Here is a 26,700-nt window from a genome sequence, read left to right as displayed (position 1 = left end):
GCTTCCCTTTTTATATTAAGAGGTGTTTTAGTACCTACTCACTAATATTAAAGATATTATCTCACATGAGACCAATAATTCTTATACATGCCAGGTGTACATACATTTCCTTACTGCAAATCTGGGAAGAACATGTAGCCTTCAGACTGCTAATTAATGAAGTGCAACACTTTTATGCTGTAAAAGATTAATAGCTAATTCCTTGGGCTGTCCAGGTGAAATATTGGCATCAAGTGCTACAGTTTATAATTTTCTTTTTGATATTTAAAGTTTTTAGGTATTGTAAGGGAACTGTAATAAATTTTTCTCAAAAGGTAGTTTTACTTTTTTTTAAATTCTTCATCAGTGATAAAACTGAGTTTTGTTTTTTGTTATCTTCAGCTTCTCTGACTCAGAAGTAAGTGGTTAAAGCAGTGTGAACTATTACAAGATCTTTAAAGCAAAAGCCACTTCATTATACAATGATTCCTTTGGTTTCAGGACTGATTAACTCTGTGGAAAATCCAACTAAATCTTTTTATATTTTTCCATGGATACTTGCCCAGTTCATGGAGTTTAATGAAAATCCTATGATGCCTTCATGTGTTTTCTTTCTACTGACAACAATCAGAGTTTTCAAAAGAATAAAACATTGTTAGCCTTTTTTTTTTTTTTTTTTTTTAATAATTAAGCATTTCCCTACCCTAGGGTGGATATTTTGAGACCCAGGTGCACCTTTTTAGAGTCATAAAGATTAAATGTTTATTTAATCCCCCCTCAGTACATTCCCTTCTTCTGAGGAATACATCACCACTACTGTCCTTCAAGCTGAGGAGGACCGGATTCCCTTTGGAGTCTGGAAGCATTACTCCCTTACTCAGCTGCAGGAACCAGTGTTGGGAGATGTGAGGTAATCCCTCCTCTCCAGGGGTTAAGTGCACTGATTTCTTTGCATCATTCCACTCCAGCCTAGGGAGCAAGAAATTGAGACTGGAAATGAAGCAGAGTTCTCGCATGCAGCAGTGCAGACAATACTACTGGGCCAGCCCACAGAGGCATTTTTGGGATAGGAGCCAGACTTCAGTGCATGGTTCAAGATGTTACACTTCCCTGTGATGTGAAAATAGTCAAAATGTGAATGATCTGAGTAAAATTTTATGCTGGGTTTCTGGTCTCTACCGATTATTCATCATATCACCCTCTCCCCACACCAAGATATTTAAACTATGAAAAGTTATCTATTAAGAAGTGTTACAATGCTAAGTGCAGGCTGAATATCAGGTTATATTCAGCCTCTTTCTTCTATTTTATCTGTGTATACCTGGTGATGGAAAACCCAGCCAGAGGGAGAGCAAGATGTCTCCAAGGCCTGTTTTACCCAAAGGCCTAAAACTGCCTGATACAAGGCCAGAGGGAAAAGAGGTGGGCCAGATTGCCTGGACAATGTTATTGATTCATTGCATCACCTAGGAAGCCTCCAGTGGAGTTCAGTCAGAAAACTAAAGCCGTTCTTGCATAATAGAGCCACTCAAGAAAAGAAGGTAGTGATGTACTCCCTGCTCTCCCTTATGGATGAATCTCTCCTTCACGTGCACCTGGCCCTACTGCAGCAAAGAGATGCGACTTACACCCATTTGCTCTAACAGGAGTGAATCTAGCCCCTTTTCTGTATTTAACATTTGAAACTGTGCACATAAAGGAAACTATATTCCAGTATTGGTTATGTCTTCTTACCCAATCCTATCACTAGTAGGGAATGTGACTGGTGAAATCATTAATCCCTATATTTAGGGATGCGAGAAATTTTTTTTCATAAATAAAGTTCATAAAAACATCTTTCATTAAAACTGGCAATTCATTCAAATAGTGTAAATTTAATTTATTTTTCTGCTTTTTTCTAGTAAGGAATCCAGATTTCAGCAGGCTTGCAAATTTAGAAAATAGCCACCATTTTTCCTGTTAACGCACCAAAATCCGTTACTATTCCACATTCATACTCCGCACCTTACTTGAATGATCTGAAAACAGCTTCTTCACATTCTTAAATCTGTTGTAGTTAGCCAGCAAACAAGCATTGCTTAATAGGCGTACTTTTGTAAACTCTAAAGAATTCTTCTTTAGATTAGCATAATCTTAATGTATTAAGATGTAATATATGTAAATGCACATACATTCTTCCATATTGCTTATACAGAGTATTATTGAAGTGTACCAAGCTAGGAATTGCAACTGTACATCAAGCCCATTTGTATTTATCTCCGAAAGGGTAAAACACTTATAGAAAAAAATGTTCAAAACTGTTAATCACATTCCAAGTCCTTCTTTAGTCTTTTAGATCATAAAATATTTGCAAGTGATTTTCGAAGGTATGGTTCTATTTTGAAAGGTGAGTATGTAAAAATTACAACTTCTTCAGAAGATCTTCTCCCAATTTGTCAGAGTCCTATCTGCTTCCTTTAGTGACTAATTTTAAACTTTTACTTCTGATAACACTACGGAGCCTTGCAGCTGAGAGTTAGTAAGATGGAATCTTTTGTTTCTTGTACATCAACAGTATTGTTTGTTAAGCTCCAATTTACACCTGTGCAAATGAGCTGAAGACAGTGGGGTTGCATGGATGTAACGGAGAGCATAATTAGGCCTTTAGACCCTTTATTTTAAGCGGTACTGCATGACAAAGCACTCCCTCCAGTGTCGGACAGCATTTCTCCTTTATGCAGCTTGTCTCTGATTCCGGGTTAAGCCTGTGGCACGGGCAGTTAGAAAAGCGTCTTCTAACAGTAGTTGCAGCACAGTTTGATCTGGAAACCACAGATATAAATATGCAATACCATTTTAACAGAATCACTTCTTGGAGTAGAGCGGCTCTGTATGTACTCCAAGACCCAGCAATCCTCTCTGTAATGGAGGAAAGCTATACATGACTGCTTCTGAAGCCTGTCAATGCTACTTGTGCTCCATTGGTCAGAGGAGATGTCTGGAGAGAAATGTGAGGAATTTCCTCATTAGGAGGTTGAGTGTGCTGCTTTCACAAATATCCCAGGAACTGCTTTCTTGTCTTGGCAGCACAACACACAACTAGACTGCAAGACCAGCAAATTTTTTTTCTGCTTAAAGCAATGAATCTATGTTATATTAAAATGTGGAAAGGGTTATTCCTTGCCTTACATATGCCTTGGTGATTGCAGTAGTGCAGGAAAAGTCAAAATCAACAAAAGGCATACTAAAAGACAAAGACCCCAAAAAGCTGGACTTCACCTCAGATTCAGGATAGTAATACTTGCCTCCATCATTCCATCTCTTCAGTCCAAAGGTTGGTTCATGACTCTCAATTTGCAGGGCGTGCATTTCTAAATAGCTGTCCACCTGGGCACAGGAAATACCTGAGATTCACCATGAGCCCAAACCATTACCACTACAAGGTACTGCCATTCAGACCCTCCGCAGCACTGAGAATTTATTACAAAATGTCTAGTAGTGATAGTGGCATACCTGAGATGGCAAGGCATTTGTGTCCACCCCTACAACTGGCTGATCAGAGGCAGAATCCAGTGGAGGGTAGCAACAAACCTGGAATGTGCCCCATCTCTATTTACGGGGCTGGCTCTCCCAGTGATCTACGAAAAATCATCACTCACCCCATCACGGAGAATAGAGTTCATAAGAGCTGTGTTCCACTTCAGATCAGAAAAAGTATGTCTGCCCCAGGACAGGTTCCAGTTGTTACAAGCATTCATACTCCATTTAGTATCAAAATGGGCTACAAAGATATGGACATGCCTTGCAGTGTTAGGCCACATGTTGGTATTTGACCTTGCTTGCCAGAGTTCATCTGTGGTCCTTTCAACTCTGGCTCAGATCAGTCTAGTCTTCCCTGCCGCAGAGCCTTTCCCCACCCCAGGGAAAGGCTCTAGCAGCAGGGAAAGGATCTGTCAGCTTCCTGCTGCTGGAGCTTTCCCCTTCCATAAGAAAAGGCTCTGGCAGGAGGGAAGCAGCAGGGGAAGTCTCCAGTCGGGGGGAGGCATTGGGGAAAGTCAGCCTTTCCCCACTGCCTCCCCTATGCCAAAGCCTTTCGCTAATATGTATAGCTACGCACCACACTATAGATGCAGCCTGGTTTTCGCTGTGGTGTGCAGCTACACCTACGTTACACGCCGCTGCCGGTGAAATGTAGTATAGACATAGCCAAGTGTCAGAATTATTGTTTCAGAGGAAGCCTGAGTTCAAGATTGTTGTCAGACACCTTCCTCCTGCAATGGAACAGAGGCCTGCTTTATGCCTTTCTACTGATTCCCAGGGTAATTTCCAAGATTGAGGGACAAAGCCACGATAGTTCTTGTAGCTCTGTACTGGCCAAGGCAGTTTGGCTGACAGATCTCCATATGTCCAGTCAGCCTCTGATCTAGCTTCCAGACCACCCGGTTCTGATCTGACAGCATCATGGACAGATATTTCATCCAGACCAAAGTTGCTGAAGCTAATGGCATGGCTGTTGGTTAGCTGAGTACCACGGACAGAGACTGCTCCCTTGGGGTCCAGGAAATCCTGATACAGAACAAGAAAACATTTACCAGAAGGAGTTAGTCTTTTAAATGGAAGAGGTTCTTGATATGGGCAGCCCAAAATGTTCTGGACCCAGTCCAGATCTTGATACCGAAGGTCCTTGACAACTTATTGCACTTTATTAGGGCTGAACAAAGACTGCCCTTTTTAATCTTGTGGTGAATTCAGCCTGCTGACTGCCTGCACAGTCATACTTTCTTTTCTCATCCCATGTTTGTTGTTGATTCTCAAAGGGCTATTACACACTTCCCGCAGGTCAGAGAACCTACTCCTGCCTCAGATTTCTGTATAGTCATGAAACTCATGGAGATTCCATTTGAACCTCTCTCAGAATGCTCTTTACATCACTTCAGTCTGAATATGGTCTGCCTAGTTGTTATTGCATTGGCTGGAAATGTGAGTGAACTTCAGGCATTTATGGCTGAGCCCCCATAAACAATATTCCATAGAGACACAGTGATGGTATGGCCTCACCTAAAACTAATTCCCAAAGCGGTTTCAGAACTTCATCGGTCATTCTGCTGTCTTCCTGAAACCAAACAGAAGACTTAAATAAGATCCAGACATTTTATTTTTCATGTGAACAAATCAACATATGTGACTTGCTATATGGTTATTTACTTTTTGAATGAGACAAATACATTTAGTTCACTTACTAGATACTATAGACTTAGCTAAACATCTTGTCATCTGCTAAATACAAATGGAGTTAATAAGCCATTACACAACTTGTATAAATTCATATTTTTATTTTAATTTCTCATATCCTATATTAATTTACTACATCAATATGAAGCACAGCCTTCCTGTTTTTAAAAAAAATTAAAAGAATCAGAAATATTGCATAGTTTTAAAAGTTCTAGCAGGTAATTTAAAGCTGTTCATACTTGAATTGTAAGGCTGCAGGAGTAGTTAGTGTAAGTCTCTGTATTAGTTCAGTGGAGATGGGAAGGATCCCAAGTAATAGAGAGACATTTTTAAGGTGCACTTGTGCAAGTGACTTTGGACATGACTTGTTTTTGTATATAACTATTTGTGGGGCTGCTTTTATAGCTTTATTATGTTAGAAATAAGAAGCCTTCTGGAAAGCTGGTGGACAATTTCAAGTAATGGTCACTATGGTCCAGATTTTGAATTGTGCCCCTTGTTTGCATGGATGCAACTTTTGAGCGCTTGAGTATACAAGTATAGAATTTGCGTATGTAAACTTCACCACTTTGTACACCAGCAATAATGCTCAAAAATTGCATCTACTGGTGACTCAAGCACGTGCCTGTACAGAGGCCACATTGAAACATCTTTCAAAATTTGTCCTTATTACTTGGGGTCAAATCCCACAGATTTATTAAAAATTTTGTGTCACGGGGGATTCTGAATTTGCCTTGGGAACAGTTAGCAAAGATATACAAATGTGAACATCAATAGAGCATTTAAAAACTGATATATCAATATTGACTTAGTGATATGCTGCCAATGTTTAACAAGCAGCTCCCATGAAAATGTTTCCTTTTAATCTGCAAAAAAATCCTTGTTACCAGGGCTCTGTGTACGTGCCAGAAGGGGTGAGGAACTGGGGAATGAATGTGCTTTCCCATTTTCAACAAAAATGCTTTCTCCTAACCAAGAACGAAGGCAATACCACTTGGCAACCAGATTCTACATATTCAAGCATGCACGCTGTAAATGTTGGTACTCTATTCCAGTAAAATAGATCAGATATACTGATAGAGTAGCTGTGCTCAAGTTCTATGGTTTCAACTGGAGTATGTGCATTAAGATTTTGTATGAGAGCCTGAGGGGATCTTCTCTGCCTCCCCCAATGAAACTGAATCAAGATACCTCATACTTTGTTGGGTTTTCTGCATTCCCAAATAGAGAAGGCTTTCTTTTTAGAAAATCTTTTTTTCCCCTTCCTCTGGGTTTCATTAAGATATCTCTGGCATGGATGATTAGCAGTATCTAGATGAAGAACATGCTCCATCAGAGCCAGGGAAACCCCCAACCCTTCAATTTGATGGAGGAATTTTAACAAAGGTTGCTGTGAGCCTGCTCCAGCACATCATAGCCATAATTCCAATCCCTACTATGTTAGTCTTCTAGAAAAAATGTTGGATGCATCCAGCTAGGAGTGGAGTCTCAAATACTTATATTAGTTTTTCATCCGTGTATCTCAAAGCATTTTGTGGACACATTCTCACTTTTTACTGATGAAGAAATTGAGGCACAGGAGATGGGGTAGTGAATGGTCGAAGGTTACGCAGTGAGCTAGTGGAAGTCAGAATTAGAATCTAGATCTCATGACTCTGTCCTGAGCTCTGACCAGCCGTCCGTAATGGTTACAGAAGTACATGGATACTCCAATACCTGTCTGTATCTGCACTATGAACAAATTTCTTTGTTCCTCTGAAGCTTCTGCTACTGGCCACTGTTGGAGCCAGGATACTGGACTAGATGGACTTCAGGAGTTTCCATACTGGATGAGACCCCGTTCCTAAATTTAAAGTTAGGTTTGTTTTCTCAAAGTTTCTTAAATCAATATGGAAACATGATAATATATTCGGTATTTTAGGCTGAGTAGCAGAATCTAGGGGACAAATCCTGCAGCCCTTGTGTAGCTATAACTCCCACTGACTTTAATGAGAATTTTATCTGTATAAGTACTACAGGATTGGGCCCGTAAAGAGCAAGAACACAGTACATTTTTTCCTAACTTTTTCATAATGGTAATGTAGAGCTGTACTCGTTGATCCATAGAGTATTATAAGTAAGCCCCTTTGTTTTCAGTTTAAACCAGTTTTTACCAAAAATTTCCCAGGTTTTACAAAAAGTAGTATTCATTTTTTCTGATTTTTTTCACCCTACTTTTGTATCATTCAAATATATATGAAATAACTTGTTTTATTAGGAAAATACAGTACATTGCACGAGGTACATGTATTACGATAATACATTAGTCTGTGTGTATGTGCAAAGCTGCCTGTTGAAGTAAGGCTATATATTAGTCCAGAAGCTGCACAAAATGAACAAACGGGCACACTCACAAGCTCTGAAGTTCACATCTGAACGTACTGATGAATCTCACGCCCACCACGTACACCTTTCAAGCTGCTAGCAGATAACTTTAAAGATTTGACATACTAAAATGGGAAGAAAAGGAAAATCTGTATCAGAATAAGTTTCAGAACACAAGGAAGTATCCAAAATTTTGAAAAAAACAAAAACAGGAGAAAAGGATGTAGTTGCACTGCAAATGGTGTGGCCCAATTATTAAATGTAAATATTTATAGGCTAATAGTTCTAAGTCTACAACAGTAAACTGTTTATTCAAATTAAAAGTTTTATTTGGGGATTAAAGATATATTGTTTTCTTATAGAGGGGTGGCATTGTACACCTCTAACCCGATATAACACAAATTCGGATATAATGTGGTAAAGCAGTGCTCCGGGGGGGCGGGGCTGCGCACTCCAGCGGATCAAAGCAAGTTCGATATAACGTGGTAAGATTTTTTGGCTCCCGAGGACAGCGTTATATCGGGGTAGAGGTGTATTTTCAGTTCTTTTAGTTCTGGAGCAAACCACATTGATGAATGGTAATTCAAAGCATTAATCTACTCAATACTTCCTCCCGTCTTTCCATCTACCAAAATAAATATTTAGTTTTTGCACTGACTTTCATCTGTTTTTGTTGTTGTGGTAATAAACACTAATAAATTCCTGGGAAAAATTAAATAAAATAAAAACTGAAAACAAAGAGCCCTAAGTATAAGGCCAGAAGGAAGCATTGTGATAACCTAGTCTGACCTGCATAAGAGGCCATAGAACTTTCCTGAGTTAATTTGTGGTTTGAACTAGACCATATTTTTAAGAAAAATATCTGATTTTGATTTAAAAATTGTCAGTAATGGAGAATCCACCACAGACTTTGGTAAGTTGTTCCAATGATTAATTATCCTCAAACTTAGAAAGTTGCATTTTATTTCTAGTCTAAACTTGTCTAGCTTCACCTTGTCCTCGGATCTTGTTAAACCTTTGTCTACTAGATTCAGTAGTCCATAGTCAAATTTTTGTTTCCATGTAGGTAGTTATAAACTATGATCAAGTCACCCCTTAACCTTCTTTTTGATAAAATAAATAGATTGAGCTCTTTGGATCTGTCATTGTTGGAAAATATGCCTTATAGTTATTCTCATGGCTCTTCATAGATTCTAGGACTGGAAGGGACCTCGAGAGGTCATCGAGTCCAGTCCCTTGCCCGCATGGCAGGACCAAATACTGTCTAGACCATCCCTGATAGACATTTATCTAACCTACTCTTAAATATCTCCAGAGAGGGAGATTCCACAACCTCCCTAGGCAATTTATTCCAGTATTTAACCACCCTGACAGTTAGTAACTTTTTCCTAATGTCCAACCTAGACCTCCCTTGCTGCAGTTTAAGCCCATTGCTTCTTGTTCTATCCTTAGAGGCTAAGGTGAACAAGTTTTCTCCCTCCTCCTTAAGACACCCTTTTAGATACCTGAAAACTGCTATCATGTCCCCTCTCAGTCTTCTCTTTTCCAACTAAACAAACCCAATTCTTTCAGCCTTCCTTCATAGGTCATGTTCTCAAGACCTTTAATCATTCTTGTTGCTCTTCTCTGGACCCTTTCCAATTTCTCCACATCTTTTTTGAAATGTGGTGCCCAGAACTGGACACAATACTCCAGCTGAGGCCTAACCAGAGCAGAGTAGAGCGGAAGAATGACTTCTCGTGTCTTGCTCACAACACACCTGTTAATACATCCCAGAATCATGTTTGCTTTTTTTGCAACAGCATCACACTGTTCTCATATTTAGCTTGTGGTCCACTATAACCCCTAGATCCCTTTCTGCCGTACTCCTTCCTAGACAGTCTCTTCCCATTCTGTATGTGTGAAACTGATTTTTTCTTCCTAAGTGGAGCACTTTGCATTTGTCTTTGTTAAACTTCATCCTGTTTAACTCAGACCATTTCTCCAATTTGTCCAGATCATTTTGAATTATGACCCTGTCCTCCAAAGCAGTTGCAATCCCTCCCAGTTTGGTATCATCCGCAAACTTAATAAGCGTACTTTCTATGCCAGTATCTAAGTCGTTGATGAAGATATTGAACAGAGCCGGTCCCAAAACAGACCCCTACGGAACCCCACTCGTTATGCCTTTCCAGCAGGATTGGGAACCATTAATAACAACTCTCTGAGTACGGTTATCCAGCCAGTTATGCACCCACCTTATAGTAGCCCCATCCAAATTGTATTTGCCTAGTTTATCGATAAGAATATCATGCGAGACCGTATCAAATGCCTTATTAAAGTCTAGGTATACCACATCCACAGCTTCTCCCTTATCCACAAGACTCATTATCCTATCAAAGAAAGATCTCAGAACCCTCTCCAGTTTGTCAACATCCTTCTTGAAATGTGGATGCCAGAACTGGCATGACCACTACTTACTACTGTGTCCAGCGTCAAACATAGAGGTAAAATAACCTCCTTGCTTCCACTTGATATTCTCCTGTTTACATATCCAAGATGACATTAGCTCTTTTGGCCACAGTACTGGGAGCTCATGGTTAGCTGATTATCCACCATAACTCCTAAGACTCTTCCAACATCACTGCTTTGCAGGATAGAGCCCCCCCCCCCCCAGTCTATTAATGTTACCTACATTCTTTATTCATAGATGTGACTTTACATTTAGCTGAATTTAAATGAATATTTTATTTGTGATAGTGTGTGCCTAGGCATGTACCAGGACCCCACTATGCTAGGCGCTGTACAAACAGAGAACAAAAACTTTCACCCAGCTTATCAATCAATCTAGATTGCTCTGTATTAGTGACCTTTTCTCTTTATTATTTACTATTTCCCCAATCCTTGTGTTATTAGCAAACTTTATCAGTAATGATTTTTTCTTCCAGGTCATTGATAAAAACGTTAAATAGTTAAGGGCCAAGAGCTGATCCTAGAGGACCACAATAGAAATACAGTAACTCCTCACTTAACGTTGTAGTTTTGTTTCTGAAAAATGCGACTTTAAGCGAAACGATGTTAAGTGAATCCAGTTTCCCCATAAGAATTAATGTAAATGCGAGGGTTGGTTCCAGAGAATTTTTTTTCACCAGACAAAAGACTACCTACACACACACACACACACTATAAGTTTTAAACAAACAATTTAATACTGGTACACCGTGATGGTGATTGTGAAGCTTGGTTGAGGTGGAGGAGTCAGAGGGTGGAGTATTTCCCTTACTGCTAAATGATGAACTGGCAATTGGCTGAACCCTCAAGGGTTAACTCTCTCTCTACAAGGCAGCAGGAATGGAGGGAGATATGCGCATTTCCCCTTTAAGTACACTGCCTTGTTAATTAGATCAGCTTGCTGAGATTGCAGCTGCTGCAAGCTCCCTCCATCCTGAGCCCTGGTGTGTCCCCCCTGCTCTATGGAAGATGGGGTAAGTGGGGTGCAGGAGTGGGGGGAGGGGGATACCCTGACATTAGCTCCCCTCTTCCTTCCCTTCCCCCTCCCCCCCGCACAGCAAGCAGGAGTCTCGGGGAGCAGCTCCAAGGCAGAGGGCAGGAGTAGCATATGGCAGTGGGGGGGAGGGAGAGCTGCAATTGCTGGCCTGCTGGGCAGCTGCTGCACAGGGAACTTAGGGGGAGCTGATAGGGGGGCTGCTGGTCCACCCTGGTTCCAAGCCCCCACCAGCTAGCTGCAAGGGGCTGCTCTTTCTGCAAGCAGTAGACAAATCAGGCGGCTGCCAAATGACGTTAGAAGGGAGCATTACACAACTTTAAATGAGCATGTTCCCTAATCAGCAACGTAACAACATTAACCGGGACGACTTTAAGTGAGGAGTTACTGTACAGCCTCTTGATGATGATTCCATAAGAACGGTCATAATGAGTCAGGTCAATGGTCCATCTAGCCAAGTATCCTGTCTTCCCACAATTGGTGGTGCCAGATGCTTCAGAGGGAGTGAACAGAACAGAGCAATTTATCAAATGATCCACCTCCTGTTGTCCAGTCCAAGCTTCTAGCAGTTGTAGGTTTAGGGACACCCAGAGCGTGCAGTTGTGTCCCTGACTATCTATGCTAATTGCTATTGATGGATCTATCCTCCATGAATTATCTAATTCTTTTTGAAACCAGTTATAGTTTTGGCTTCACAACATCCCCTGATAATGAATTCCACAGATTGATTGTGCCTTGTGTGAAGAAGTACTTCCTTGTGTTTGTTTTAAACCTGTTGCCTATTAATTTCATTGGGTGATGCCTGCTTCACATAACACATGAACAGGTAAATAACACTTCCTTACTCACTTTCTCCTCACTGTTCATGATTTTATAGACCTCTATCTTATCTCCCCTCAGTTGTTTATTCTCTGAGTTGAACAGTCCCAGTCTTTTTAATCTCTCATATAGCAGCTGTTCCATACCCCTAATAATTTTTGTTGCCCTTCTCTGTACTTTTTCCAATTATAATATATCTTTTTGAGATGAGATGACCGGAATGGTGCACAATATTCAGTGTGAGTGTACCAGGGATTTATATAATGAAATTATATTTTCTGTTTTATTATCCTAACATTATTAGTAGGGCTGTCAAGCGATTAAAAAAATTAAGCACAATTAAATATGTGATTAAACAATAATAAATACCATTTATTTAAATATTTTGGGATATTTTCTACATTTTCAAATATATTGATTTCAATTACAACACAATACAAATTGTACAGTGCTCACTTTATATTTATTTTTATTACAAATATTTGCACTGTAAAAAACAAATTCTATTCTATGTTGTAATAGAAATCAATATATTTGAAAATGTAGAAAAACATCCAAAATATGTAATACATTTCAGTTGGTATTCTGTTGTTTAACAGTGCGATTAATTGTGATTAATTTTTTTGAGTTAATCACATGAGTTAACTGCAATTAATCGACAGCCCTAATTATTAGCTTTTTTGACTGTTGCTGCACATTGAGCAGCTGTTTTCAGAGAACTATCCACAATTACTTCACAATCTCTTTCTGGAGTGGTAACAGCTAATTTAGACCTCATCATTTTCTATATACAGTTGGGATTGTTTTCTAATGTGTATTACTTTGCATTTATCAACATTGAATTTCATCTGCCATTTTGTTGCCTGGTTTTGTGAGATCCCTTTGTAACTCTTCACAGTCTGCTTTGGACTTAACTATCTTGAGTAATTTAGTGTCATCTGCAAACTTTGCCACTTCTCTGTTACCCTTTTTCCAGCTCATTTATGAATGTGCTGATGAGCACTGGTCCAAGTAGAGATCCTTGGGAGACCCCTCTATTTACTGCTTTCCATTGTGAAAACTGACCATTTATTCCTATCCCTTGTTTCCTATCTTTTAACCAGTTATTGGACCTTCCTTCTTATCACATGACTGCTTACTTTGCTGAAAGGCTTTGGTGTGTGACCCTGCCAAAGGCTTTCTGAAAGTCCAAGTACACTATATCAACTGGAACACTTTTGTCCACATGTTTGTTGACCCCCTCAAGGAATTCTAATTGGTGAGGTATGATTTCTCTTTGTAAAAGCTGTGTTGACTCAACATATCAGGTTCATGTATGTGTGTTTAATAATTCTGTTCTTTATATAGTTTCAGCCAATTTGTCTGGTACTGAAGTTAGGCTCACTGGCCTGTGATTCCCAGGATCGCCTCTAGAGCCTTTTTAAAAAATCATCATCGTATTAGCTATTTGCCAGTCATCTGGTACAGAGGCTGATTTAAGCAATAAGTTAGTAGTTCTGCAATTTCATATTTGAGTTCCTTCAGGACACTTGGGTGAATCCCACCTGGTTCCGGCGACTTATTGTTAAATTTATCAGTTTGTTCCAAAACCTCCTCTATCAACACCTCTGTCTGAGACAGTTCCTCAGATTTGTCACACAAAAATTCATTTAGTTTCTCTGCAATGTCCTTGTCTTCCTTCAGTGCTTCTATAGAACTTCAGTCGTCCAGTGGCTCCACTTAATTGTTTGGCAGACTTCCTGTTTCTGATGTGCTTAAACGCAATTTTGCTGGTAGTTTTTGTGTCTTTTGCAAGTTGTTCTTCAAATTCTTTTTTGGCCTGCCTAATTATACTTTTACATTAGACTTGCCAGAATTTATTCTCCTTTCTATTTTACTCAGTAAGATTTGTCTTCCAATTGTCAGCTTGTCTCTAACCACCTCTTTTACTCTGTTTAGCCACGTGGCCATGTTTTTTGTCCTCTTATTGCTTTTTTTATTTGGGTTATACATTTAATTTAAGCCTGTATCACGCTGGTTGCAGGCATTTCACTCTTGTGACTGTTTGTTTTAACTTCTGTTTAACTGGTCTCCTCATATTTGTGTAGTTCCCCACTTTGAAGTTAAATGCTACTGTGGTGGATTTCTTTGGTATTTTCTCCATTACAAAGATGTTAAATTTATTTATGTTATGGCTGCTATTACAAGCGATTCAGCTATATTCACCTCTTGGACCAGATGCTGTGAGCCACTTAGGACTAAATCAAGAATTGCCTCTCCCCTCATTGGTTCCAGGACTAGCTGCTCCTAGAAGCAGTCATTAATGGTGTCTAGAAATTTTATCTCTGCATCTTGCCTATGGTGCCATGTTCCCAGTAAATATGGGGATAGTTGAAATCCCTCATTATTATTGGGTTTTCTCTTTTTGTAGCCTCTCTAATCTCCATGAGATCTAATTCCCCATTCACAATTACATTTTGAGACTGCTCAATTAACCAGTGTTTAATCTGTGCCATATTATTTTTGTATTGTTCTGCTTTCTTAATTAATATATCATGTGATATGATGGCAAATGCCTTACAGAAGTATAGTACATCAACACGATTACCTTTATGAAACACACTTGTAATCTCAAAAAACAAACAAAAAACAGTTGCTTGTTAGCTCAATGGGCAGTCAAATGCAAATTTTGATAGTCTGTATAGTGTAGCAGCTCTCAACACTCCTTTGAATTATGCAGAGTGAATGTATTGTAGCCATTTTAAAGGTGGGCTAAATGGTTTGCAAATAGGTTGAGTGACTTGTTCAAGGTCACATACTGAGTCATGACATGAGGCCCCCGTGCTCCAATCCCTAGACAACACTGCATTCACATTCTCTTCCTTCTTTCTCCCCTTCTACTATTTCAGGCTGGCAACTGGAAATGAAAGGTAGCACTGTTCTGCATGTAGATATTTTCTCTTGTGTACCTGTTGCAAGTGAAATTGTCTAGAATTAAGTGTGCTTATAGCAGCGCTGGTAGGTAAAATACTTTCATACTGGAGTGGGGCACTACCCTCCCATCTTCAGCTCTTGGAGATGGATATCTGGATATTGGTTACTACCAAAAGTTGTCCATTGCCTGACAAAGTGTTCCTAAACCAAGCAGGCTATTAATTCGGGGATTGTTGAAAACTAACCAAGGTGAACTTGCTATCAGTTATGTTTAAAAATTAACAATTTATTTGCAAATATAACAGAGGCATTATATTATTTCATTACACAAAGCACCAAACAGTTATTTTGTACTATAAATTAGCTGCTACCTTGTTGTTTGAGGGATTTTTCTATGCAACATCCCACTAATTGAAGAGTAATCACTGTTTAATTGGACTTTGTTAGTAACGTTTTTATAAATTGACTGTTTATTTGTGAGCTCTTGACTTTTTATTATTAGACACTGGTTTTAATAGATTTTTTTTTTCTATAGGGGTTTGGCTACGTGAGAAAGTTGCACCTATTTGAGTTAGCTTTTAAACCAATATAATACTGATGCAAAAGGCTTTGTGGACACACTTATTTCAATGTAAAAGTGGCTTATTTTGATTAGTTAAACATGTTCTTCATCAACTTAAACTAAATCAAAATAGTATCTACACATCCTTTTGTGTTAGTTTCATTGTGTCAGTGTAAATACCAGTTCAACTTTCTCATGTAGACAATATCTAACTTATTTGGCTGAAAAGACATAGTATTTCTTCTTTTCTAATCACTTGGGTTTCAGTAGTACTTTAACTGGCCATGAATTCTATTCACATTCAATGATTTTAATGCAGTCTTGTTACACTTCTGCATTATTCACCATACTTAAGGCTTTATCTAGCCCAAGCTCCCTCTGTGACTGCTGACCCCACTTGTTCCCTGAGCTGTACAGCTGCAGAATCTAAGTGGGGATGGTTGGGTAATTCAATATTTGTAGCACCTATATAATGCTGAAACTGGCAGCATATGGCTACAGAAGATTGCCACGTTCCCAAGGCCGAGTCAGCATTTACTTTGCTTAACCTGCTTTAAATGCTCCTTAGACTTGCAATAATGGCTCAGAAAATGAGGGGCAAGGTGCTTATAGACTAAGCCTTCCCAGAAATAGTTGATGGGCAGGAAGAGGAAGTTCCTCTTTCCCTCCCCATTTCCAAGAAGTGAGCCCTCAAATGGTGGAAAAGAGGTTAGTGAGGTGGTTGATCCAGGGTTATCTCCAGCTATCACTTTCTTTGGGTAGTTAAGACCCGTATGTAGTGTTGGAGACTTTTAATAAAAAATTGTCTGGAACTGAGATCTTGGTCTTTTTCCTTTCATCTCCCACACCTCTCAAGACATTATCATGGGAGCTGTAGTAACTTTTACAGACTGCATGGCTCCACAAGGAGAAATACTTCAAATCTAGACTAGGCAACTGCTCTAGGAGCTTATGTCCATGAGATCTCCTCCGCTTCGTGTTGCTCCACAACCTTTTGCAGCTGAGGCTTTTGGGGGGAGGGCAGGAGGGAATTTCCCCAAAAGGGGTTAAGCCTTCATGGTAAGAAGGTTGGACCTTCCACTATACCAATGGCCTCTCTGGAAATTTGCAGAATGGAGCACTTAATTTTCAGACATGCATAATGGGAAACTTGAAGGAAACAAAGCAAGAAGAAAAAAGGATCTAATTCTTTTTCTCACATTGGTCAAAGGCAATGACTTTATCATGGCATGAAGCCAGCTAAGTAAGGGTGGAATCAACCCCCAAAGTATGCAGTTGGAAGCCTGCGTCCTCTGGCTGGTGGCTGCAACGTAAAACTATAGAGCAGACTACCATCTGTATCAATTCAGGAGATTGTGAAAATGGACACAGCAAATGCATATTGGCAGATAATACTAATTCATCTGGGACTGTGTCAACCTGTATTGTACACTTGGGCACCAGCAGCTGTGACTTATTCCCCTTTGCTGTCAATGAGCTTGGTCCAAGAAAATCAAGAAATCAAATGTATAAACTATGAAACCAAATAAGGCTAATTTCTTTGTTTAATACTTGAGACTGCAGGGACTTGGGAGACCATCATTGTTACAGTTTATGTAGCAGACTGCTACATAGTCAGTGAGATACAGTAGGAATGAAACTCCAGAGAAATCCTAGTTTTTCGAGTGCTGATCCCTATGTGTATTCCTCTGTATGCATGCATGTTTTCCATGCACCTGAGTCAGGAAGATTCTTGCTAGTAATGTCCACTGGTCCATGCCTGTGCTTTTTTCCCTTCTTGTGCGCCAACCTGAGGGCATAAAGATCAGCGCAGACTGACTTTCTCCATTTCCTTCTTACCTCCACATGGTCTGAGACAGAACTCTCCAGTGTCCACAGTGCTCACCCCCCTATATCCAACCTCTAAATATTATAAAATGTAAATCTTGCATATAAAAATTCTTAGATTTCAAGAGAAATCTGCTCCCCACACATACCCTTCCTGTTGTGGGATTCTGATTATGCCCAGAATTCCAGGCATCAAGAACTTTCTCTTGCCCTCATTCCTTCCTGATCAGCGATGACCACAAGAGGTGTCTCTATTACACTGGTCTCCAACCTTTTTCGTCTGGCGTCCGCCAGACGATGAGCCACAGAGGACCGTGGCAGCGGACATGCATCCGCTGAAATGCCACCGACAAGCGGCAACGTCAATAGGTGTTGCCGCTGAAATGCCGCTGAAAATCGGCGGCATTTTGGCTGTGATGCCTCTGGATGACACTGCTTCTTGGTGGCATTTCAGCGGATGCTCGTCCGCCGGCCAGTATGCGGGCTCACTTAGATGCCCCGGCGGGTGCCATGGCGCCCGCGGGCGCCGTGTTGGGGACCCCTGCTCTACTGCCTCGGAGAAGCTCGTGTCTGCACTAAGTGAAGTACCAGTCACCTCTTCCCACCCTGAACCCATCAAGCGTGGGAGTTACGGCTTAGGAAACATATCATCGAGTGCGCTATCAGGCCCAAGTTGCATCTGGGTTGGGCAGACCCCCCCACATCCAGCGGGCAGTGGCATTGAGGAATGTGCTGCCCAGCACTACAACTTCAGATACAGGAGCAGGCAAAGGTAGAGCCGAGGACTCCTTGTGTCAGGCTCACCCTGAGGCTTGGAAAAATCCCCCTCTAGATCCACTTCTAAGAGGAGGTTCTGGTTCCCCTACAACCTCAAGGTCTGGAGACTCTTCATGTCTGGTGCAGGGAAGCTCAAAAACCCATCGAGATCATGGTACCGAACTGCAGGCTGCCAAAACTAGGAGTACCTCCATTTTGGCAACGTTGGCAGCAGTGGGACCATCACTGTTTAGTAAAGGGGCATGAGCTTAGACCAGTATGACAGTCGGTACCAGCGAAGGACAGATGACCATTCCAGACACCGTCGGCACCGACATACACTTCTGAGCAGACACTGAAAGTTCACAGGGAGAGGATGCCTTATGGCGGCAAATGTCCCACGTTGGAGGACATGACTGTCCCGCTGGATCCAGAATCTTCCATCCTATCAGAACTAATTCTTACAAGGGAGATTGTGACAATATCTGTTCATGAACGTTATTAAAGAAATAGTTCTCCTGTTCCCTGTACTGGTTGGGGTATTTCCTCACTGATGGTTCCAACCGCGCCACCTTTGGAGATGGAGCCCGCATTTTCTTAGTTACGCGATCCTGTTGTGGAAGGACCACCATTGCCTCCTCCAAAAGTCATCAGCCCTGATAGAGGTTCCAGAATTTCCTGAGGCACAATATGATGATATAAGATGATGTGCTCCCCTGGGTTGGGTGGTATCCTATGCCACGAGGTCTACCTCAGCCCATGCTGGATCCTTTTACCAAAACTCTCGCCATCCCTCTAAATCAGGGGACCCACCTAAACTCTTTCCAGAGCCTATGGAGGAAGAAAAAACAACAGCTGGCTCTCTCAGTACCGCTGGTACAATCAGACATATGGTCGTCTTCTCCTGATGAGGCGGTTGCAGCAGCATCACTATCTTCACTGGACAATCACAAACAGTTTCAGGAGCAGTTAAGAAATTTGCTGATGCCTTTCAGATTCCCCTGGAGGAAGTCTGAGTCATTCCACAAACTCCTGGATGTTCTGCAGAGTACAGGACCTACTGCAATAGTATTCGTGGTCAACAATACTATACTAGAATCTGCCAAAGTGGCGTGGAACACCCCAGCAACAAGAGACCCACTCGTAAGAGAGCAGAAAAAAGGTACTTCTTTCCTACTAAGGGAGCAGAGTTTCTTTTCACACATTGTGTCCCCAACTCCCTGGTTGGTCAGGCTATACAGAAAGGAGTAGATGACAACACACAAGATTTACTCAGATAAGGAGGCCAAATGCTTGGACTTTCTAGGGAGAAAAGTATTTACATCTACAGCCTACAATTCTAAATAGCCAAGTACTATTGCAAAGTATGATTTCAGCGACTACTTCAAGGCTTTGGAATTTAGTGACAAACTCCCTCAGGAGGACAGAGTGCAATTCCAAGTCCCTATTGACAAGGGTAGTCTGATAGCCAGATCGTCTCTTCAAGCTGCAGTATACTATGCGGATATAGCAACTACCAATGTTATATGCAGGGAGTCCTGGCTTTATTCCTCAGGTTTCCCCAGGGAAGTACAATCCACTGTGGAGCCTTCCTTTTCAAGGGGACTGCTTGTTAAATCAACAGACTGATGAGTCATTGTAGTCATTAAATGATTCAAGGGCAGACCCCTGTTTTCTGAGGATATACACCTCAGCGCCCAAAAGGAAATACACAAACCAACCTTTTCAGCCTAAACCAACACACAGCCCTTCTTTCACCAGAGGGTATGAATCCCGATTTAAGTGTCAGAGGGTGCAGCAGAACAAGGAGAGTGTGCCACCTCTTTCCAGCTACAACTGCCTGTCAAATAGTACTTTTGATGGGAATTTACCCAAGGTCCTCCCACTTCCAAGATCTGTTTTAGTGGCTGCTTTGCTCAATTTTTGCACGTATATTAGAGAATAACAATGGACAGATAGGTTCTCAATACTGTCCACTTTGGTTACACCATAGTGTCCTAGTCCCTTTTCTGGGACCACTGTCACGAGAGGCGACTCTTACGGGAGGTAGACTTCCTCTTTCTAATAAGTGCCATTGAGTCAGTACTACTTCAACATCGAGGAAAGGGATTTTATTCATAATAATTCCTCATCTCCAAGAAGAAAGGCTAATGCAGACCGGTATTAGACCTTCTGCACCTCAATGTCTGCATTTGGGGAGGCCGGGCCTCTGCAGCCTGTAGCTCTAGCAACTCCCTGGCAGGAGCCTGCAGCATGCATCTGCTATCCTCCTGAGCCAGCCCAGACTGAGCTGGGCCACACTCTTTTATATCCTGTCTCCAGTTTGAGCATGTCCAGCAGGGGCAAAGGGGCATTGCCTCTTCATTCCAGTGTGTGATTAACCCCAACTGGGTCAGTGCAGGGTAGATATACCCCATCACAGGCAGCTAACTAGTCCCAGACCCAGCTGCAGGTCCTGATTCCTGACATACAGTGAGGCATATCGTCTAATTAATGTAGAAGTCCGACATTACTTTTGGGACATACTTCAGTGCAGTCTCAGGGGAGGGGGCAGAATGGGAGTGAGGCCTGGGGTGGAGTGGAGGTGGAGCATGGGCGGGGCTTTGGGGGAGGAGGCTGAGTGGGGGCGAGCCTTGGGGTGGAGCAGTGGGTAGGGCCACGGTCTGGGTGCCAGTGGGGGCTTCCTCCACTTCTAGGGAGCTTCAGGCACTCAGGCCTAGCCTCCCCAAATGCAGGAGTTGCACCACCCATGATTCCAGCTCTGACTGCTAGGCCAGATTACCTATGTCCCAGTTTGTGACTGTTTATTCCTAAACCTCATACCACCATTGAGGATCAGTCTCCATTCCCTGGACACACGTTGGGAATTGGCGTTCTATCTTCAAAGAGCAAAGCTTTTTTAGCCTGGGCTCTGTGTAGGCCTAGTGGAACATATAAAAGGTAATCATGATCTTTATTTACAAAGACTATTCAAGTGGATTTTGGGCTCTGTCTTGCTCTGTTACCAGTTATCTGATTTGCTTCCACCTTGCAGAGTGAAGGGCCACTCCACCAGAGCAAAGGCTGCTTTGGTAACTGCTTTGGCAGGTACCACTCCTTGATATCTGTAAAGCAGAGATGTGGAGTTCTATTCAGACCATCACAAGGTACCATGCCCTAGCGTAAGCCTACTCAACTGATGGATCCTTTGTGTCAGCTGTCCTACAATCATAAATATGACAGAAGTCCTCTCACCCTCCTCTATGAATACTGCTTGTCAGTAACACACAGTGTAATACACACGCGGACCATCACTTGAAGAAAACGAACGGTTACCTGTCTTCTGTAACTAGAGTTCTTCAAGATGTGTAGTCCCAATCTGTATTCCATGACCTGTCCTCCTCCCCCCCTGTTTTGGATCAAGACACTTGATTCATGATAGAGAAGGAACTGGAGAGTGTACGTACACACACACACACACACACACACACACTCAGAGCAGAGAAGGGAAAGCGTGTCCATTGGTCCATGCCTATGCTACTTGTAAGAATGTTCTGGTCTCAAGTGCATGGAGTACATGCATACCCACAGTGGAATACAGATAGGAACCACACATCATGAAGAACTCCAGTTACGGAAGGTGGTAGGTAACCTTTTCTTTACACCAGGGATGAATTTGCCCCATGTAGTTAAAATGTCTTTATTTTGGTTATGTATTTCTGTTATGTATCACCCTGTTTTGTTCTCTGTACTACTTCCTCCCTCCTCCCCTTATTCTCTGTATTTTCTTCTTGTGTATCTGCTACTCAGTTAAGGCATACATCTTCAGGGGCTTTATCTGTAGCTTTTAATCCTTTCTACTACATCCAACATGTTTTTGAGTCCTTGAAAGTGCCTCTCATTTAATTTCATCACTAAGATGGACCAAGAACATTGTTTTTAGCTTTCCTTGACAATGTTGGCCACCTCCTGGCACTCCAAGGAAGACCAATAAATGCTTTTGTATCCAAGCATCCACATACTTGAACCTTTTCCTATTAAATCTAAAGGAGCCAATCAATATTGTTTTAAAAAGCATTTAAAATTAATCTCCAATTATATTAGTATTGTGTCAAAATGTGAAAAAAATCACATTACCTTTGTACGTGACCAAAATAAACATGCTTAAATCCCCATGGACAGTCAGTGCTGTAATGTTTACCAGGGTAACTGGCTGCATTCAGTTGTGAGTTATGAAAGTGCCCGCTTGAATAGTCCACTGAGCTATCAGACAGAATGACCAATAGTTCACTGGATTAATTGACCCTGTCAGTATAATAGAAACACTTGCAAATAAAATTCCCCTGCCAACAAAGTTGCAAATGAAAACCCCAGAAGAAACTGTATATTCTCTAACTATCTTGGAATGCTATTATTCAATCAGCAAACATGGGGCAAAATCATTAACTGAGCAGGGTTTGTACACAGCAAAAATTTAAGTGATCTTTCTTGTAGCGAGGAAGTCATTTACATTCATAAAATCGTTAAATATCTCACTTTCCCCAGTCAGAGCTATATATCCTAACAATTGTAGTTAACATTGCTGTGGCTTGAGTCCTCTTGTGTAATTTGGCTTGTTGGATTGCTTTTTATTGTAATGCACCCTTTTCTGACAAGACAAGAATTCTTGGCTGGGAATCACGGTGTGTTGTAATGAGGGTGGAGTATGTTTGTCATTCTGCAGTGCTGACTATTTACATGAGTGTACCAATATCCAGAACCATACGTCCTATGACAATATAATCCCCAGAATCCATTTGTATTGGATAGAAATAGAAAATAATCACAGTAAATACAGTACATCTACATTTCCTATCAAAAACATAATCTTGAGTATGACTTTTTATGACTGTTGATCATGTATTTTTCATTAAAATGTCAGAAAGCCCACAAACATTTCATCCCAGAAATAAGTCTTCAAAAATTAAATCTGTTTTATACAGATGCCACCTACGTTAGACTTTTGTCATTTTACGGAAGGTTGGTTAATGTCACATGGAAAGAAACAGCACCAGATAGCTAAATAAGCTGTGGGAAACTGTGGAAGACATGTCAGACTTCATTGTATACTGTAAGACACTGATAATTTGTTTGCCTGTGTAAAAACAAAACAGGCAAGATAGCATTTGTGAAACAGTTTGTAAAAGACTGTTTTAACTATTGAATAAACTTAACAGATGACAGTTTTAAAACCCCCCCGCAGATCTGTAAATGGGGGGAAAAGATGGTATATTTCACCTAAAGTAAGAGACAATATGTAATAAGGGATTTTGTGGTTTTACAGCTCAATGCATGTGTTTGAAAGCTGTTCTCTCAGCAATGTGGGTGGCAGGTTATGCTACCATATAATGTATTGTAGTTGGCTCTCCACACTTGTCAGAGTTAGCGTTCAACCATTCGGAAAATTTTCCCATTGTTCTATCATGTGAACCAAGACTAGTGCTGAATTCCCAATAACCTACTGAAGGAATAAAGGTTTAATTAGAAAGTTTGAGATTTGATTGCTTCTGTTATTGTTTTAAGGTAGCTATATAATTTAAGAATTCTATCTGTAAATGCAATCAGTTTTCAATCAAAAAGCTGAAAAAACAAACTTAGTGTAGTGCCGTCTCCAACAGTTTTTAGAGAAAATTTGTATACTCAATTCTGCCTTTCTTCAGCATTAACACTCTATTTCCATCTTAAACATGTTTGCTTTAGATGGATCATAGCTTTGGCAGCTACTTCATTTTTAGCAAATAATACTGTTTCTAGTAAGAGTTGCAAAAAAAAAAAAAAAAAAAAAAAAACAACTTTGTGTGAGGTCCTTGTAAACTGAACCTTGGGAACATTATGTTATTTCTGTATTTTCCCTTCTTTTGTGCTGCTTCTCTGTTTGTGTCATGGTTATAAATTACATCATTTGAACTGGAGAATTAAAAACATTTTGTGATTCCCATAAATTTATAAAGAGAGGGGGTTTTATTTTGTGTTTTTTGTGGGTTTTTGTTTTGTTTTGTTTTTACCTGTTATTTCAGAAGCTGGCACATAGACAAATAAGCAGTTATGGTATTGAAATTCCATTGTGCCAGCACCTTCAGAGTATAATCCAAAAAAAACAGAAAAATCGCCTGCTGGGTTGTATGCAGTATGCTTGTGTGAACATCAGTGTCTGCTGTTCACACATCATTTTTTACTGAAAGTTCTTCTTGGAATAAAGGCTCTGTGTATTTGCAGAGTGAAGTGGGATAGGATATTTGTTAGTCCCTGTGTCTTAAAAGTTGTAGGGATTTCTGGATTACAGTTTACTAGGGTAGGCTCACAAGATTCTTTCCACAGATTATCATTAACACTTCAAAAGTAAAGAAGTGAGTAGAGAGTTTTTTGTGTGATATAAATAAAAGTTGTATCAATTGTGATATAAATAAATATATTAGAAAAGGGCCAGATGTCCCTCACTTTTCTGCTTGAAAAGAGAACGTGGAAGTGTGTGTATGTGGGGAGTGGGGCTGTGGGCATGTCAGGAAAAGAGAGATTTAAATATTAACTCTTACCAATTGAATATGTCAAATCTCATTTCAATTTTTTTAGGTAAAGTGTATCGTGGTAGATGATATTTTAAAATAACATGAATGCATCTGGTATTGCAACTGTTACTTGGTTCTTGCATTCAGGCTCAAATAGAATGACTTCTATAATATTGTTTGGATCAGATCAACCCCAGATTTGGTCAGATCTGACCCAATTGTAGTTTCCAAGACACTTATAATAAAGTTTATTTTAAAATTGAAGCATTTTAGTCTTTGTGTATGCCTGTTTTCATTTTTGTGTTATTACACTCTTTAGCATATTGTTAGAGACATTGGCAGCCAAACTACTCAATGCAGTATGTTGGCAGATTCTGGATTTCTACTCAGGTTCATAAAATATCAAATAGAAAAACTGTCTCACAGGTAATTGAGAACACTAGGTTCAAGCTAGGTAAAGCAGATTTAACTTGCTGCTCAAGGTCTTATAGTCAATCCATTTTTCTGACTGACTAAATGTTGCTGATGTCATCTTAGTAGCTTAGCTGCCAAAGTCAAATGATTGTATGCAGTGTTGTTGTAGCTGTGTTGGTCCCAGGATATTAGGACAAGTCTACACTACAAAATAAAGTTGACTTAAGTTACATGGATGTACAGCCACCTTAGTAATTAAATTGCTTTTGCATGTCGTCACCAGGAGCGCTTGCACCGACTTAACTGTCAGTATGGGGCATTTTGGGACGGCTTCTGAAAAGCAGCAACAGTCGATGTATGCAACGCAGTGACTACACTGACACTATTATATGTTCACAACCTCTTTAGCTATGCTGTTGACACCTGTACGTGCATCTTACTCTTCTGTGGTAAGGTCCACAGATATATTAAAATGGGTACTTCAGACACCATGCAGATTGGGGGCAGAACCAAACCTGTAAGGTACTGGCAACAGAGGAAGGCAATTGGAAAAACTGCCTCCAGGGGCAAGCAGCTCCTTCCCCATCTGCACTGGAGCAGTGGTGCCAAATGGAAGCATGCCAAATGGGAAATCTCACTTTGATCCCTGTAGCATCAGCAACTGCCATCTCTGACGCAAGCTCATAGGGACAAACTCCCAAAGGGGATATAAATATAATCAGCACTGGTTCCCCTGCTCAGCTTCAGTGAGTTCAGCATGGCAGCTAATCCTCAGTATCCAATTCCCCTGCTCACTTTCTCAGAGTGCAGAGTGGCACATTAACACAGAAAAAGCCAAACTAAAGACTAGTGCTGATTCCTCTGGGCGTGGTTACTCACCCATCCTCGGAATTCTTCCTCCTTTTAAGGAGGAAAGCCAGCTGTCCAAATCAGAGTTAAGGGGGCGGGAGGTCAGATATAGAGACGATAGACTTTCAAGCAGAGTAGTGTGTAACTGTGTTTAGGATGTCTTTGGCTGTCCTAGACAAGCTGTAGTGGTTTATCCCTTCTCTGGGAAGATGAAAGGAGTGGAGATTTCCTGCCTTCCCTAACAGACTAGGAAAGTATCTGCCTATCACTATCCCCTAATATCCAGTTTATTGTTCCCAGCTGCTGCTTAAGGTAGCCAAGCCTCACCATCAACTTCACATCCCCCCTGCAGTGTCTGACCATGAAGTGGCAACACAGCCCAGATGTGGCAGAACAAGCAAGCAGTAAGGGGTCTCTTGGCCCACCGTTTACCTCTTTCTAGCTCCCCCGGCCTCCATGCTATAAGGACATAAAGTTTGTCAATGTCTACTAGTCCAGTTTCAGCCTGGTGTGGCTACCAAACGTGAATGTGTCTGTCTTCCTTGGTGGCCAGAGACTCAGGGTTTCTGTTGAGGGAGGGGTTTTTTTTAAACCTGGAAGAGTGACTTCCTCACTATACAGGCCCTTCACAAGCAGCCAGGGCATGAAAGCCCTGTAAACATCAGCCTTATCACAAAAATAAATGTATGAAATATACTTGACACGGTCCATATGCTTTCACAAGCAGTGTTGGCATGAGTGGTCAGTATTGTAAGTATGATCCTCTCAATATAAAAGAAGACTAAGGGTTTCTCCTCGAAAGTGTGTGACATAAATCTGTTTCATGTGGGTATATGGGGCCTTAGTATTGATATCAAAGGTGCAGGCAAATCACTTCCCAGCTCTCTCAGTGCTACAGGGAGAAACTTTATAAAAAGCAGAGGCTATTCAGAGTCCTCAGAAAAGTGGTTTTACAATCCTTGTTCCTGCCAGACACTATAGAAGGGACTACAGGTCAT

At 40.9% G+C, this 26,700-nt stretch overlaps 1 protein-coding gene across 6 annotated transcripts in view; it reads left to right on the top strand.

Annotated features, from left to right (window-relative positions):
• Positions 1-26,700, top strand: part of ANAPC10 (anaphase promoting complex subunit 10) — a 69,562-nt gene that overhangs the window by 20,447 nt on the left and 22,415 nt on the right. The window contains exon 5 of one of the 6 annotated variants that reach the window (XM_029910692.1): positions 25,137-25,225. The exons of 4 other annotated variants lie outside the window; for them this stretch is intronic. In XM_029910692.1, the coding sequence (XP_029766552.1) occupies positions 25,137-25,190 (54 nt within the window). In that variant the 3' untranslated portion in view covers positions 25,191-25,225. Of the gene's footprint in view, positions 1-25,136; positions 25,226-26,700 lie in introns of those variants that run through there. One more of the 6 variants, XM_029910693.1, reaches the window with a different exon arrangement.

The sequence above is a fragment of the Terrapene carolina genome, unplaced genomic scaffold, assembly GCF_002925995.2.
Source record: "Terrapene carolina triunguis isolate 2854851 unplaced genomic scaffold, T_m_triunguis-2.0 Scaffold66, whole genome shotgun sequence".
In the NCBI taxonomy this organism is placed as follows: domain Eukaryota; kingdom Metazoa; phylum Chordata; order Testudines; family Emydidae; genus Terrapene; species Terrapene triunguis.
Note: the sequence above shows the minus strand (reverse complement) of the source record. Positions and strands in the feature narration are given on the sequence as shown.